At 35.2% G+C, this 18,438-nt stretch overlaps 1 protein-coding gene across 1 annotated transcript; it reads left to right on the top strand.

The window, feature by feature from the left end:
• Positions 1–181: 181 nt before the first annotated feature.
• Positions 182–17,587, top strand: LOC131948619 (uncharacterized). Its single transcript, XM_059310226.1, has 10 exons — positions 182–409; positions 3,424–3,554; positions 8,531–8,627; positions 9,066–9,203; positions 9,528–9,641; positions 9,954–10,101; positions 11,997–13,553; positions 14,992–15,108; positions 15,630–15,863; positions 16,420–17,587. Exons 1-10 carry the CDS (start codon positions 359–361, stop codon positions 16,575–16,577), a joined length of 2,745 nt encoding a protein of 914 aa, XP_059166209.1. The 5' UTR covers positions 182–358; the 3' UTR covers positions 16,578–17,587.
• The last annotated feature ends 851 nt before the right edge of the window (positions 17,588–18,438 follow it).

Below are 18,438 nucleotides of genomic sequence, written 5' to 3'. Positions count from 1 at the left end.
TCTAAACCTAGAGGAATCTACACAGGTAGACAGAGGTTTTCGCCTATTTTGACTGTTTTCACCTCCCTACCCCTACACACCTCCAGGTGAAGAGTGGGCTGGGGGGGGGGGGAGCAACTTCTTAATTCTTGTACGTCGCGTCACCACCCCTTCTACCTTTAGCCGGTGCACGGCACCTGATTTACCCGGAATTTAAGCGTTCTATGCGCGTGCCTCTGTCTACCGCTAGCTCGTGCTCACGGCCCCACACTTGTACTTTTTTCGAGAGCCAGCCTGAGGTAGCGCGGAGGTTTGAACATCCTCCAGTCCAGTTGTCAGAAACTCGTGGACGTAGCCCGGACAAAACTCAACGGACAAAATGGCCAACAGGGAAAAGCCAATGGGTATGGACAGAGCCCTTCATTCCAAGGTAAGCCTGTTGCTGTTTGTTTTTGTTTGATAATTACAGACACCTGTAAAGTCAGTGCTAATATAATAACAATAATAATAACAAATGTAATAATAAAGTTTGGTGATGTAAAATGATGGAGGCGTAACAAGCAGAGTACCATCAGAAATGTGTAATTAAATATCAAATCACTTTCTTCTGTCAGTTGTCATTTTGTTATTGTAAATATCTTGTTAACGTAGGCCTGGAACTTGAAACAAAAAGACTGACAATGCCTAAGAAATCAGAAGATGTCGATAATTTACAACCAAACAATTCCATTTTCAGCATTAAAAATAGCGATCGATTAAATATAGTCGATGAAATAAGAATGGCTCCTACGTTGTATGGGGCAGGAGTTAGCTGTTCCAAATGTTTTCAGGTTTATTTTTTTAAAACTTACTCCACCCCCCCCCCCCCTTCCCACTCTCTAAAAATATTTTGCTTGTGTTAAAGACGAAAAGTCGAAATGAGAGTACTTCAAACTGTAGTTGTTAACGGATATCTAGAAAGTTTTTTGAGACTTTACTATAGACCTATACATTGTTAACATTTATTTACCCTATCACTGCTTCTGTAAACATGGAAGAAATAGTATGATTTTTTTTCGGAATTGGGGGAGAGGGGCTTGATTTTATATTAGGATGTGGTGCTAGGTCTGCAGGTCCCCCTCGAAAACACCCCCACCCCCTTCCCTACTACTCCGTCCCAGTAGCTATTGAATAAAAATTGATAAGACTATAATAACTTATTTAGAGTATCATTAAAGCTATAAACAAGCAGATGATTTGGAAACCTTTGTTTAGCCCAAGTTATTGTTGCTCACCTTAGGAAAATAAGACACCCCCCAACCCCCGCTGAAACCCTCTAGATCCTAGTGCCAGAATAGAGGAGCTAGTTTTTAATCGAGATCAATCCAATCAAACGTTACATCTCAGAGACCAATCCAATCAAGTGTTATATCTGAGACCAATCCAATCAAATATTATATCTAGATGACAATCAACATTTGCACACTATCGAGTCCTGGCACAAAACGAGACAGCGGCAATAGTAACCATCATTCAATTCTTCTCTGGGCCAGTTGTCTATTACTGATCTCTGTTTTAAATGTGTGCTTAGTTGATGGGGTCGTAAAGTATTTTCTAAAAGATATTAAAAGTAAAAAAAAAAATCAGATATCTCTGTGTTGTTTGACTTAGCAAATATTTTAACAGCTTGGACAAAAAATCGCTGAATTTGAAGAACTGCCTAAGCTTCCTCAACAAAAAAAAGTCTGTCTAAAAATAGCAACATCTTGAAACGCAACGTAGGTAGAGGCGGCTGGGCACGCACGTGCATGCCAGGCCTGCTAGTGTAGGCCGGTACAGATAACAAAACGGTTACTCACTCCTGGCTAGGTGAGAGATGGGGAAATATTTTGGTACCTTGAGTCGGTTTTACGGGGGTGGTGGGGGGGGGGGTTGCTGTGTTAACTGGGGCTAGATAGATCTGTTTCAATACTACTGAAAATAAGCTAATTACACAAGTAGAAAAAAACAACTTGTTTAACCATTCCAACGCTGCTATCTTATTAGTTAATATTAAGACGCTTAGCCAATATAGCGTTGTTTTTTGGTTGTTTTTTTTTTTGCAATCTTCGCGGCCTTCGTTTTATCCCACTAATTTTCACTAGCTCCAGCGGACTTAAAATATTTTGCTAAATCAGCTCATTTAGAATGACTTTTCCTGCCTTTAATTAGTTTAGATAGATGAAAAGATTGCTGTCTTCAACTTGGTTGGAACATGTCCAACAATTTTCCACACCCCCCCCCCCTCCGCCTCCCTGCACACATTTTTTTTCTACCTGTACACAGTTATCAGAAGTTATTCTTGTGAGACGTAGACGTTTTTTGAGATACTTCACAAAGTTAAATATCGCTGAGTAGACAATCGTTTTAGAAATAGATAACATGCAGACATATTTAAGATAACTAGACTCGATGACATCACATGTTTAAAATCATTAGACTAGATGACATCACATATTTAAAATCATTAGACTAGATGACATCACATATTTAAAATAATATGGCTAGTTATTTTTGTCATACTAATAATCAATTTCTTCCCACTTTTTCTTCTGGGATAAAATTGTTTTTAAGGCTAGACCTATTGGCTAAGGGTTAACATTACAGTTACAGTTGATACTCATTGATAGTTGTAGATACACAAGCCTATCCCATCATCCCGCGGGAGTGAGGGTCGTTGAGGAACCACTGTTGCTTCCATCGCAACTCATTGCCAATCACCCCAACCCTCTACTGCACTCAGTGAATCTGTTACTGCCTACTTGCCCATGCCATCCAGCCATTTTCTACCCTGTCTATATCGCACCCCCCCCCCCACACACACACACCAGGGCTGACTTTGAAAGGCAGTTGGATCGTGTCACGTTTCCATAAAAAAGATCATTTAAAACTTACATGTATTCAGTGGCGTAGCGAGGTCGGGTGTCACCCGGTGCGGCACTTAATGGTGTCAACCCCCCCCCCCCCCCCCAGAAGCGTAGCGACTCTTCCCGGGGACAAACTTTCAATTTTCGATTTGCACCCCCTCCGCCTCGAACTTTCGATTTGCACCCCCCTCTCAAATTTTTCTCTATATATTTTTACTATTTTTTGCCTTGGTGTCAACCCCCCCCCCCCCCCCCCCCCCATAAATGGTGTCACCAGGTGCGGTCCGCACCCCCGCCTCCCCCCCCCCCCCTCGCTACGCCTCTGCATGTATTATCTATGCAAAGTTTACCGTTAACGACAGTCACTATTGCGATGGGCCTCCACAACTCATAGCATCTATCTTTAATAACACACGGGCAACTTGCTCATTACAATTATTACAGCCTAATTAATGAGATAAAAGACGGTATGGTAAACTTCAGCTAGTCTTCTCTAACTGATGATTATCGACATAAACAGACTATAAGATGAATTAAATGTCTGATGTTTTTTTGGTAGGTTGCAGCTAAGTACGACAGTGGCAGTGAATTGGAAGTTAGACAATGGATTCAGAAACTCACCGGAGAAGATATCGGAACCGGTGCCATGGAAGTAGAGAAAAGACTTAGAAACGGCCAAATTCTTGTCCAGTAAGTGATCAAAATAATCTGTTGGGTTGTCTTCACTTTAGAGATTTAGGCATTTTACCCCGTGTCTAAACACAAGTTCTAATTTCAAACAGTTCATGTGTTAGTTCTAATGTAATACTCAAGTAATCAGACCTTTAGAATCGTACCATAGGGGTTAAAAAGCGCATAAAACAATACGTAATCATTACATTAAATTCTAAACTTTCATTTCAACGTTGCTTGTGAAATTAATGCAACAACCACTATAAAAAAAAAGAAGATCTCAATTAGAAGATCTACTTATACATACAAGCCTATAAAATAAACTAACCTTTATTGTTCAGAGATCCTGCCATTTATCATTTCGTTATGTGTTAAATGAGGTAGGAGGAGGTATAGATAATCCAAGTTTTATAACACTGTCTTTGTTATTAACTAATTTACCTAATTTTGTGATGTTTCTGGGAGACGGGGGGGGGGGGGGGGGTATTGAAAATGTAAAGCATTATAAGGGCCAGTGGATGGTCAAAAATGTCTGCTTTGATATTATATTCTAATTACACGATCCCTAAGAGTATTTTTGTTACTTTTTGTGGCTGCTTCGTCCTTCACCCTGATCTAGAATAGAATGACGTCCTATTTGTAGTCCGAGTGGCGCACTGTTATTTAGTGATACATGCAGACAACGTTTGTCAATAGGGTGATACACAAAGACAAAGTTTGTCAATAGGGTGATACACGCAACGTTTGTCAATAGGGTGATACATGCAGACGTTCATAGGGTGATACATGCAGACGTTCATAGGGTGATACATGGAGACGTTCATAGGGTGATACATGCAGACGTTCATAGGGTGATACATGCAGACGTTCATAGGGTGATACATGGAGACGTTTGTCAATAGGGTGATACATGCAGACGTTCATAGGGTGATACATGCAGACGTTTGTCAATAGGGTGATACATGGAGACGTTTGTCAATAGGGTGATACATGGAGACGTTCATAGGGTGATACATGCAGACGTTCATAGGGTGATACATGCAGACGTTTGTCAATAGGGTGATACATGGAGACGTTCATAGGGTGATACATGCAGACGTTCATAGGGTGATACATGGAGACGTTCATAGGGTGATACATGCAGACGTTCATAGGGTGATACATGGAGACGTTCATAGTGTAATACATGCAGACGTTCATAGGGTGATACATGCAGACGTTGATAGTGTGATACGTGCAGACGTTCATAGGGTGATACATGCAGACGTTCATAGGGTGATACATGGAGACCTTTGTCAATAGGGTGATACATGCAGACGTTCATAGGGTGATACATGGAGACGTTCATAGGGTGATACATACAGACGTTCATAGGGTGATACATGCAGACGTTCATATGGTGATACATGGAGACGTTTGTCAATAGGGTGATACATGTAGACGTTCATAGGGTGATACATGCAGACGTTCTTAGGGTGATACATGTAGACGTTCATAGGTTGATACATGGATACGTTTGTCAATAGGGTGATACATGGAGACGTTCATAGGGTGATACATGCAGACGTTCTTAGGGTGATACATGGAGACGTTCATAGGGTGATACATGCAGACGTTGATAGTGTGATACGTGCAGACGTTCATAGGGTGATACATGCAGACGTTCATAGGGTGATACATGGAGACGTTCATAGGGTGATACATGGAGACGTTCATAGGGTGATACATGCAGACGTTCATAGGGTGATACATGGAGACGTTCATAGGGTGATACATGCAGACGTTCATAGGGTGATACATGGAGACGTTCATAGGGTGATACATGCAGACGTTGATAGTGTGATACGTGCAGACGTTCATAGGGTGATACATGCAGACGTTCATAGGGTGATACATGGAGACCTTTGTCAATAGGGTGATACATGGAGACGTTCATAGGGTGATACATGCAGACGTTCATAGGGTGATACATGGAGACGTTCATAGGGTGATACATGCAGACGTTCATAGGGTGATACATGGAGACGTTCATAGGGTGATACATGCAGACGTTCATAGGGTGATACATGGAGACGTTCATAGGGTGATACATGCAGACGTTGATAGTGTGATACGTGCAGACGTTCATAGGGTGATACATGCAGACGTTCATAGGGTGATACATGGAGACCTTTGTCAATAGGGTGATACATGGAGACGTTCATAGGGTGATACATGGAGACGTTTGTCAATAGGGTGATACATGCAGACGTTCATAGGGTGATACATGGAGACGTTCATAGGGTGATACATGGAGACGTTTGTCAATAGGGTGATACATGCAGACGTTCATAGGGTGATACATGCAGACGTTCATAGGGTGATACATGGAGACGTTCATAGGGTGATACATGGAGACGTTTGTCAATAGGGTGATACATGCAGACGTTCATAGGGTGATACATGGAGACGTTCATAGGGTGATACATTGAGACGTTTGTCAATAGGGTGATACATGCAGACGTTCATAGGGTGATACATGGAGACGTTCATAGGGTGATACATGGAGACGTTCATAGGGTGATATATGGAGAACGTCGTCTCGTCAATAATTACATTTAATTTATTTTAAAACAAAATTATTATCCAGACTGATTGCAAGTATGAAAGCTATTTACTTCATGGAGACGTTTGTCAATAGGGTGATACATGCAGACGTTCATAGGGTGATACATGCAGACGTTCATAGGGTGATACATGGAGACGTTCATAGGGTGATACATGGAGACATTTGTCAATAGGGTGATACATGCAGACGTTCATAGGGTGATACATACAGGCCATGTTCATAGGGTGATACATACAGACCATGTTCATAGGGTGATACATACAGACCATATCTTAGGGTGACACATACAGACCATGTTCATAGGGTGACACATACAGACAGTGTATGTTCATAGGGTGATACATACAGACCATGTTCATAGGGTGATACACACAGACAGTGTATGTTCATAGGGTGATACATACAGACCATGTTCATAGGGTGATACACACAGACAGTGTATGTTCATAGGGTGATACATACAGGCCATGTTCATAGGGTGACACAAGCTGACAGTGTATGTTCATAGGGTGATACATACAGACCATGTTCATAGGGTGATACACACAGACAGTGTATGTTCATAGGGTGATACATACAGACCATGTTCATAGGGTGATACACACAGACAGTGTATGTTCATAGGGTGATACATACAGGCCATGTTCATAGGGTGACACAAGCTGACAGTGTATGTTCATAGGGTGACACAAGCTGACAGTGTATGTTCATAGGAAGCCTCAGATCCATGCCAGAGTTCAAACCTCCCAGAATCCTCTCTGTCCTGACCTTGTAAAGTACAAACAGCTGAGCAAACAATCCACTCATAGATCTGAAAGATTGATTGCATCAGACATGTGTTCAGATCTTAATGAAAGAGACTGTTATTGCTCAATGGTTAAACAACCCTTATATTTTTAAAAACATGTTTTTGCATTCATTTTTTGGTGTGTTTTAGTTTTTATTAATGCATGCATTTTTCAAAACCAAATACCACCTAGAAATAATTTAGATTGTTGTGGCCTACATTAGAAGGTGATTTTTTACTTTAAAACTTGACAACATCTTAAATATGTACACAACTTTTTGATCAAATTGCAGTCCGATCAAACAAATTTGAAGGACTTCGGAAAATTTCTTTTTTAAAAATAATTTGAAATAGAAGACACAAAATATATGTAATAAAAATGTTATGTATCATTGTTAAACACTGCACAATGAAATACATTTTGCAGTGATCGCTGTTATAACTGCATAGATCTATATGGTAACAATAACATTGTAATTAAAATTTTAAACTTGACACAATGTAAACATTGTATTTTTGAATTGAGATGCTATCAGGAATATACAAAATAGTATTTTAAACTCACAAATAAAATTACACACATATATACATAGAAATATAGGCCTACACTCACACACACAGACACACAGACATACATATGTATATATATATATATATATATATATATATATATATATATATATATATATATATATATATATATATATATATATATATATATATATATATATATATATATATATATATATATTATATATATATATATATATACATATATATATATATATATATATATATATATATATATATATATATATATTTATTTATTTATTTATTTATTTATTTATTTATTTATACATATATGCATTTATACATCACACAATTTGTTAATTTAAGATAGAAAATCAACAGACTTAATGTTATTGAAGTGTTATTCACACATTATAGTTTTTGTAACTTTTAAAAAATTATTTTTTTTAAGATTATTTGGGGACATATTTAGTTTCTAAAACATGTAACATTAAAATATACTTTAAAGAGAGACAAATTACTTGTGAACAAGCTTGCCGTGTATTTTTACTATAAAATGGGACAGGATTAAAAGCTTTTAATATGTACAGCTTATTTAGATATGTTTAACTCATTGACAGCTAGCTGTACATTATAAAATTTGCTTTTTATTGACTTTTAAAACATAGCTTATTATTTTTAGGTATGTTTAGTAAATTAAGAATCAATTAAAATAACAGACTACCCTTCTTTAAAAGATATAGAATTCTAATGAGCTCCAAATTTTAATATAAATTTGTCAAATATTTACATTTTACATTTTAAGTCAAACTATTACTGCACAGTGGACTAGTTTACATATGTTGAATGTTTATTTTTAAAAACACAGATTAAAATATATTTATCAAGATTAAAAACTATTGTACAATTTGTCCTAATTAATGTTATAATAATTCACTTGCATTGTGGTATTCAAATGATTTATTGTATATTTTAAAAATATGCTATTATAAGTTACATGTCAAAGGTTTGTGAACCCCTTTAAGTTGATCTCTAGTCATCTTAACCTTTGGTTTTCCTTTCTTTTAGACTGATAAATGCTGTTTATGCAGGCACCCCAAACCTTCCCCCTGCATGTAGGAATGTGAAACTAAAGGGAAACAACAGTCCTCTTCCTTTTAAACAGGTAAACTATGGGCAGATGGTTGCAGTCTTAACAACAGAACTGACAGACAGATACATTTGACTTAACTGGCATCCTTAGAACAGATTAGAAACTATGGTTCCAGTATTTATCCCACCACATAATTTTATCCCATGACAATTCTAGTGATTAATTCCCATTGGGACACATCGTTAGCATTTGTCCTTAATGGATTGATCCCACCTGGCATGACGAAATGTGTGTATAATCATATGAACAGTTATTATAGAAAACTCTTAGCCAAAAGTTGATGACAAAATTTCCCTTATTAAAATTACTTAACATTGTATCTAGTTATTAATTATTACAAAATTGTGTATATTAGTATTGATCAAATATTTGTAATATGTACTTTAAAGTGGAAATTAGTTTTAAGCTTTATAGGGTTGTGAAAATTATTTAACTTTTTCTGTCGGCAAGATGGAGAATATTGAGATTTTCCTGAAAGGAGCTGAAGCATATGGTGTGCCTTCCAACAGTCTTTTCCCTACTGCTGATCTTTTTGATGGCAGAAATATGGCTATGGTCATTTCAACCATCCTCCAACTTGGCACTGAGGTAACTAGTACAAAGAATGTCTTTTGATAGTAGCTATTTATTTTCTCTAGAATGTCTTTTGATAGTAGCTATTTATTTTCTCTAGAATGTCTTTTGATAGTAGCTATTTATTTTCTCTAGAATGTCTTTTGATAAAGTAGCTATTTATTTTCTCTAGAATGTCTTTTGATATAGTAGCTATTTATTTTCTCTGATTTACGAACAACATATGCAAGAGGATAAAGACATGTCCTATTGCCCTCACTTGTAAGGGATTGTTTGCTTTAAGCAACTATTTGATATTTGTATTTATCTTTATTGTAAATATCACACTTTTTATTACAGAGTCAGCGAAACGGATTCAATGGTCCAACATGTGGGCCAAGACCCTCAGAGAAACATGTGGTGGAATTTACTCAAGAACAGCTGAGAGCTGGTCAAGGTATTATTGGTCTCCAGGTATGCTCATTTTTTTTTAGAATTTTGATGATTAACATTCTTGTAAAAACTCTTTGTTTTATGAATCAAATATTTGCACTTTTGATGATTAACATTCTTGTAAAAACTCTTTGTTTTATGAATCAAATATTTGCAATTTTGATTATTAACATTTTTGTAAAAACTCTTTGTTTTATGAATCAAATATTTGCAATTTTGATGATTAACATTCTTGTAAAAACTCTTTGTTTTATGAATCAAATATTTGCAATTTTGATGATTAACATTCTTGTAAAAACTCTTTGTTTTATGAATCAAATATTTGCACTTCAGGCTGGCACCAACAAGTGTGCCTCACAAGCTGGTATGAGCTTTGGTGCCTCCAGGCATGTTGCTGACATCAGAGCTGATGACATGGTTAGGGAAGGTCAATCAGTTATTGGCTTGCAAGCTGGCTCTAACAAAGGAGCCTCTCAAGCAGGTGAGTTCACATCTTACATTTATTAGTATCCTGCATTTCATAACGTCATATTTGTATAAGCTTTTACTTATATCACTCTGCATTTTTCTCATTATAGCATGTATGCTAACTTCCCAAATAATTACATTTAATTTATTTTAAAACAAAACTATTATCCAGACTGATTGCAAGTATGAAAGCTATTTACTTCATTAAATTATAGTGGATAATTAGCAATTTATAAATCAAAGATCATGATCTTCCATATCATTTAAATGTTATTCCAGATATTAACTCATAATTAAAATCAGTTTTTTAAATTGTTTTATCCAACATTTTAACATATTTTTTAATGTAATATCTTGATTGTTTTTTTTATCTTTAACTTTCCTTTAATGTTGTGTTTTTTCTGCTTATTTAAAATTTAATTTTAAAAATGCCACATAACATTTGTATAATGTATGACAAGTTTAAAAATATTTTTTAAACTTGTATTTTTAACACACCTAATAGGTTTATTGATATTGTTAAATCCCTTTTTTATGTAATTATTTTACTCAAACTCAAACTTAAATCTAAAAACTTGTATTAAGCTTAGTGTTAGTTTAGATATTACAAATTTTTTTGTAAAAATATGTAGTATTTTTTGGAAATAAACAGCTTTTTCAATCAGTAGATCAACTAGTAGGTGCATATTTGAGCTTTTTAAAAAATGTTGTTCTTTTATGCAATTTTGTTATGTTAAACAGACTATTTAAAATAAAAACTAATTCAACTCAATTATTACTCAAGTTAATAAAAGTTATACAAAAATTCACCATGATTAAGTCTACATTTTTAAAATCGCAAGCAAAAAATACTGAATTTGTTTTGTTTTGCAGATTAACATTAGCTTATTTAATTTAATTATTTTATTACAGTCAGGCTAAAAATTACAATTAAAGAAAACAATTTTTAAGCAGTATTTTAGATAGAATACTTACTCTACAACCTTTGTATACTCTATGCATGTTTAATATTTTTACAACTTTGGCATTGCATGTAGCTAATTTAGTTATACTTTTTACAAGCAGTTTCTAAATTATGCAGAAAAGAAAGTTATAATGTAGTAATTGTATTTTTGCGCTTACGTTTTTGTGAGCTATTATGCCCACGTAATGCCAGTATCCTCTTCATCTTTTGGCTGGTTTGAATCTTCTTGGCAGATTGCCCTGTTTTGAGCATGTCATACATTTGTTCCAGTGACGTAATTGTCTTCAGTGGATTAAAACACATCATCTCTAAAAGATACAACCAAGCAGCCACTATTGGATTTGTCAAAATAACTAGCAAAAGTTATCTTAAAATTGGAAGCAGTCTATATGCAAACAAATTAATACACTGGAAGTAAACAATCATCAAATGTATTTGCAAGTTGTACAAGTTTAACAAAGTTTCTCTCAGTGTCAGTAAATTGGATACCAACTCAAGTTTGTGTAAGCACCCATGAGAATTACATTGCCAACAGTCTGATCTTACCTAAACAAAACAAAAAACTGCATACTCAGCATGTCTGTCTCATCTTGTTTATGTTGAGATGGAAACAATGATTTTTTTTTCTTTTGTTTTCTTATGTCATCATTTATGATCACAATTATTTATTACTTAAGTTAAAATTTATTTTTTTGAAAAGTGCTTATCATAAACATTTAATGTTTATTTACAAAGGCAGTTGTTATTTTAAAAAGCTGAATGCTGAATAATTTCTGAAAGCGCTCAGTAGGGAATTTGTTATTTTTAGAGGTTAAAGACAATTTAAATAAATTTCCATTCCAATGAAATTATTTCAACGACAATCTTAAAGGCAAAGGTCGTCCCTGCCTCTGAGAGAGTAATGCGCTTTCCCCCCCGTCTCTTTCCCCTTTTTCTTCTGATAGGTATGTCCTTTGGTGCCGTTCGACACGTTTCTGATATTCGGGCTGACGAATCCACTAGAGAAGGACATGGAATCATTGGTCTACAGTCTGGGTCAAACAAGTTCGCATCACAGGCCGGCATGACAGGCTTCGGTGCTGTCAGACATATTGCTGACATCAGAGCTGATGAATCTACACTAGAAGGGCAAGGAATTATTGGTCTACAGTCTGGCTCAAATAAATTTGCATCTCAGGCTGGTATGACTGGATTCGGTGCTGTCAGACATGTTTCTGATATTCGTGCTGATGAGTCCACACTAGAAGGGCAAGGAATTATTGGCTTACAATCTGGTTCAAACAAGTTTGCATCACAAGCTGGAATGACTGGATTTGGTGCTGTTCGACACGTCTCTGATATTCGTGCTGATGAATCAACTTTAGAAGGACAGGGAATAATTGGCCTCCAGTCAGGTTCCAACAAATTCGCATCACAAGCTGGTATGACTGGATTCGGTGCTGTGCGACATGTTTCTGATATTCATGTTGATGAATCTACTCAAGAAGGCCAGGGAATTATTGGCCTCCAGTCAGGTTCCAATAAATTTGCATCTCAGAAAGGAATGACAGGCTTTGGTGCTGTCAGGCATGTTGCAGATATCAGAGCTGATGAGTCTACCCCTGAAGGCCAAGGAATTATTGGCTTACAATATGGCAGCAACAAATTTGCATCTCAGAAAGGAATGACAGGCTTTGGTGCTGTAAGACATATCGCTGACATTAGAGCTGATGAGTCTACCCCTGAAGGGCAAGGAATTATTGGTCTACAGTCTGGCTCAAATAAATTTGCATCACAGGCCGGTATGACTGGATTCGGTGCTGTGCGACATGTTTCTGATATTCGTGCTGATGCATCAACTCTAGAAGGCCAGGGAATTATTGGTCTACAGTCAGGTTCCAACAAATTTGCATCACAGAAAGGAATGACAGGCTTTGGCGCAGTCAGACACATTGCAGATATTAGAGCGGATGATGCTACACCAGAAGGCCAAGCAATTATAAGTTTACAGTCAGGAACAAACAAATTTGCATCGCAGAAAGGAATGACAGGCTTTGGAGCAGTCAGACATGTTTCTGATATTAGAGCAGATAATGCTACACCAGAAGGCCAAGCAATTATAAGTTTACAGTCAGGAACAAACAAATTTGCATCGCAAGCTGGTATGACTGGATTTGGTGCCGTCAGGCATGTTTCTGATATTCGTGCTGATGAATCTAGCAAGGAAGGACAAGGAATCATCGGCTTACAATCTGGCACAAACAAATATGCATCACAGAGTGGGATGACTGGTTTTGGTGCAGTTCGGCATGTTGCGGACATTCGAGTGGATGAATCAAGCCAAGAGGGGCAAGGGATAATTGGGTTACAATCTGGCACTAATAAGTTTGCATCTCAAAGTGGCATGACTGGTTTCGGTGCTGTTCGGCACATTGCTGATATTCGAGTTGATGATACCACCAGAGAGGGGCAATCTATTATAGGATTGCAAGCAGGATCTAATAAGGGAGCATCCCAAGCTGGTAGGTTTGTAAATCTTAAATCCCTTTCCACTTCCTTTAGGTATGTCCATGGGTGCTGTGAGACATATTGCTGACATCAGAGCTGATGACATGTCAAAAGAAGGCCAGTCAGTTATTGGTCTGCAAGCTGGCTCCAACAAAGGGGCCTCCCAGGCTGGTAAGTCATTCGTGTGCACAAGTCACGAGGTTGATCATAACTCAACAAACGTAACACTGCTCATTGTTTTAACCCATTATTTTTCTAAATTCCTTTTATGTTGAATGCTATTGAGCCACACGTAACCTGCAAAATTATCTTTATACTTCATACATTTATACAAAATAGATTTTGACAAATAGAATGATAGCATGATAATGTGCATGTAAAATTCAAATAATAAATCGTTATTTAGTGAATGAAACCCCTAAATTTGTGTAATTGATTTGCAAATACATTATAATTTTTAAGTATTTTTTTTACCTTCTTAAAATAAAGTGCTGATAAGTTATATGTAATCCATGCATAGTTAAAAATTAACTTTTTTTTACCTTATTACAATTTTTAATTTATGTTAAGTTCAAATAATAAATCTTACCCACACTATTTTGTGAATGAAACCCTTAAATTTTTGTAAGTGATTTGCAAATACATTAGGCCTACTGGAGGTCTATAATTTTTTAATATTTTTTTATTTTCTTAGAATAAAGTACTGATAAAAATTATAATAGATAAATGATAATGTTATTTTACAAATTGCAAAATACTGAATAAATTTTGAACAGAATTAGCACTTTTAAAATTATTTTGTATTTCAGAAATTCTAATTTGATTAAAATAATCACAGAACCTGCCAGATTAATTAGTCTGTTAGGTTACCCTCAACTCTAAACTTAATTTGACTTAAAGCTCAATGTCACACTACAATCCCATTTTCATGTGTGAAGTCATTTCATGACCATGTGATTTCATGACCATGTGATTTCCTACTCACCACTGACTTCTATCTGGATAACAAACTTATTCTCTTGTGTAATCCTATCTTTGGAGTTTATTACATAAGTCATGTGATCTTGTATTGTTTTATTAAGACTAGAGGTTAACCTTAACTTAATGAGACACTAAATTTAACATCAATAAGCTGAGATGTTTGTCATTAGCAGACAAGAGAAAGTGTGATCCAGTGTGATCGAATCCAAGGGATCCCTGCAAAGTATCTGAAATAATTATAATCTATTCTTCTTTTTTCTCTTTTCATGTTATTTTTTTAAGTCATGAGATTTTCTACTTAAGAAGAAGAATTGGTTGCTTTTTTACATTACAAAAAAATAACCTGAAAATAGATTCATATAAATTATACTAGCGAATTCAAAAATAAATGCAGGTCTACTATTTATCATGTTTGGCAAAATGGAATAAAATACTGAACTGGCATTGATAATAATTCATGTTTGTAATCAGGCATGTCTTTTGGAGCTGTGAGACACATTGCTGACATCAGAGCTGATGATATGTCAAAAGAAGGACAAAGTCACATTGGTCTGCAAGCTGGGTCAAACAAAGGAGCCTCTCAATCTGGTAACAAAGTTTAACATAGCTTTACATAGCTTTTCTTGTTTATATGTGCATATTTGGGATCTTGTCCGGATAAACTTCTCCAAAAAGTTAACCCACTCCACTCAAAAAAGATAGTCCAAAAGAGGATATGAGACTTGTACTTATAGTTTTTAACCCTGACCATGACCCTAACCCTATCCCTAACCCCAGAGGCTGATTAGGAAGTTTTTTTATATTGCTTGTTTTAAATATTTAAATGTCTAGACATAAAAAATAGGTCAAGTTGCATACAAGCATTAAATTAGAGCTGGCAAAAAGTGGCAGGGCCTAACTTTTTGTTTGCACTTTTTGCATTAGTAGCAGAGTTTATCTGGACAAGATCCTATAGTTGTACAGTGAAGTGCAAATGAAAAATTAACTATTGTATTTTTTTTCCATGGTTCTATGGAATAATAAATAAGGAAAACAAAAAAGTATCTTTGTTCCCCGTTTTTCCCACCATTGCACTTATTAAATAACTTTTTCATTTTATGAAATTCTAGGCATGTCATTCGGTGCTGTGAGGCACGTTGCAGATATCCGTGCTGATGATGCCAGCAAGGAGGGTCAGACAGTAATTGGTCTTCAAGCTGGTTCCAATAAGGGAGCATCTCAGTCAGGCATGAGTTTTGGAGCAGTTAGGCACATTGCTGATATTAGGGCTGATGATGCATCAAGAGAAGGTCAGACTATCATTGGGCTGCAAGCAGGATCTAACAAGGGGGCCAGCCAAGCTGGTAAGAATTAGCCTTTAGAGAGTTTAATCAACAACAAGAATACCTGATATCAACTGGAGTTGCTTTATATGTTTTTAATGTAGCCCCTTATATCATCTGTAGTTGCTTTATATGTTTTTAATGTAGATCCTTGTCCATTAACCCATCCCTTTGCCCCACAATCAATTACCTCTTGTATATTAACACACCCCTCCATACTAGAACGAGAGAACTAGAGTAGGATATTACTGTGTATTCCAAACTGACCTTAAACCTAAAGTGATGTTAGATTGATTTTGGTGGGAATAAATTTGACATTTTGCCAGTTCTCCCTTTTGGCATTCTAGGAGAAGTAGGTCTATAAAATAGGATTTTTTTGTACTCAGCCTATTTCAGACATAACTATACAATGTGTAGGCGAGGAGTTAATTTCCTTGAACCTTGAGGGGGCAGAGTTCACCAGTGTAAAAAGTGTGACATTTTAAAGACCTCAGTCAACTACTTTATACCTAATAGATATAATAGAAAGCTGATTTGTGATGACATTCTTTGTAAGGCAACAAATTTATATTTGCAGGTATGTCCATGGGGGCTCAGCGTCACATTGCTGACATTAAAGTTGATGACATGAATGAAGCATCAAAAGCCACCATTAACCTGCAATATGGCTCCAACCAAGGCGCAAACCAACAAGGTATGAGTTACGGCGGACGCAGAGACATCATGGGTAAATAAAGGGCAAAACCTAGCAAAATATATAGAAAAGATTGGAACGATGTATTTGGATCTTTTAAAGCTAAATCAAGATTTACAGTAAAAGTGGTGGTTGTTTCACTTGAATCAAGAACATTTTGTGATACAGTTGATGAAGATTTTATAATGCTGGTTGAAAAACTGGAGTGTATATGTTGTTTGACAGAAATCTGGTAGAGTTAGGATATAGATTTAAGATCTTATGACTGCCATGAATAAATGGTTTTTATGTCAGTTCCCAAAAACTATATACATACAGTAAAAAATGAGTGATGAAATTTTGTGATATTTTAATTAAAAGCTGATCAATTCCAATAAAGAAATGAATCAGAAATTTTATAACTAAGAATTGCAGTATAAAAACAACAAATTTCTTGAAGAAAATTAATAAAACTGTTGTACTATCTACACAATAAAATTGATTGACTTGTTAGATGGTGGCCGAAGCAGTTTTCTTTTTATTTCATTATTCGTCATTTTTGTCAATTTATCCCTTTTTTTCTATTTTGTCGTGATGTTAAAAAAATAAAGCTAAGTTTGAAAAAAAAGTATATTCCTTTATTTCAGTTTTTACGCTTTAGTTTGTAACATTGTTTTAAATTCATACATTTTTTTTAAAATAAATTATTTTATTAATTATGTTATACAGACATATTGAAATTTTAAACTTCAAAACACAATTTACTATCAGTCATGAATTATTTATTACAAACCTTTTTTTTTTAATAATATCCTAATTTTGTATATACTTATTTGAAAGTTTAGTGAATAATGGAAATTATTTGAACAGAGAGCACAACATGACATGAATGAGTGTTTTTTTTTTCTACATTCAGAATGTACAGTCTATGCAACATTTTTCATTGTCTATGACTTTTCATGTTCTGTTGCTTAAATTTTCCTTTCTGCGCACTGTATATATTGATGATTTAAATCAATCTTAAATTAAACTTTTATAATCTTAAAATATAAATCTTTAGCTTCAATATCAATTTTAGTTGAGTCTTATTTAATGTTATGTCATGATGTTTTACATCCAAACTTTAAATTAAAAACCCTTATCAGCAATATAAAATCAGCCTAAATGACAAATAAGTCATTTTAAACCCTTTCTTTATCATAGATATGTATTCTGAATATTAAAATCCTTAAAAAAGATTAATAATCAATAAAAAGAACCAAGAACCTGTGTTACTTAAAAACAACTGACTTTCTATTTAGGATCTAAAGTTTAGATCTACCATGAGTTCAGAATATTTGCAAATTTACAGAAAAAAGTCTAAAAGCATTTTTCAATCCTTACTAGTGCACAAGAGTTAGAACTTATTTTAAGAACAAAATACTGGTGTCCCTATATATATATATATATATATATATATATATATATATATATATATATATATATATATATATATATATATATATAAATGAATAAGTACTTAAATTAGCCTCTAATTAAAATGACTACATGAGTAAAAAATGTTCTAGTAAGCTTTGACATGCCTCTATATATATTAACCATCTCAAATCTTTTTAAAAATAAATTGAAGCAATTGAAACATCTCTATGTCTGGAATAGGTATTGATTGTTTTTAAAAGGCAATGACTTGGCATTTGTCTCCTTGAGATGACAATAGTGTGCAAATTAAATGTAGTACACCAAGATACAAGATCAGGCAGGTTTTTGGGTTCTGGAGGTCCCAAACCAACTTCCCACTACACATTGTACTTTTTTAAGGTCTGACAGTGTTTACTGACCAAAATACACTCATTAGTTTTTTCCATTATCAACGCTTGCAAAAACATTCAGAATAATGATTTTTGTTGCATATAACTCTACTAA

The sequence above is a fragment of the Physella acuta genome, unplaced genomic scaffold (assembly GCF_028476545.2).
Source record: "Physella acuta isolate Inbredline_101_S28 unplaced genomic scaffold, ASM2847654v3 ptg000653l, whole genome shotgun sequence".
Taxonomy (NCBI): domain Eukaryota; kingdom Metazoa; phylum Mollusca; class Gastropoda; family Physidae; genus Physella; species Physella acuta.
This window is presented reverse-complemented; position numbering and strand designations above follow the sequence as displayed.

Coding starts and splice junctions, on each gene's coding strand:
- LOC131948619 (XM_059310226.1), top strand. CDS start 359: ATGGCCAACAGGGAAAAGCCAATGGGTATGGACAGAGCCCTTCATTCC. Junction 410..3,423: donor ACAGAGCCCTTCATTCCAAG/GTAAGCCTGTTG, acceptor TTTTTTTGGTAG/GTTGCAGCTAAGTACGACAG. Junction 8,628..9,065: donor GTCCTCTTCCTTTTAAACAG/GTAAACTATGGG, acceptor TCTGTCGGCAAG/ATGGAGAATATTGAGATTTT.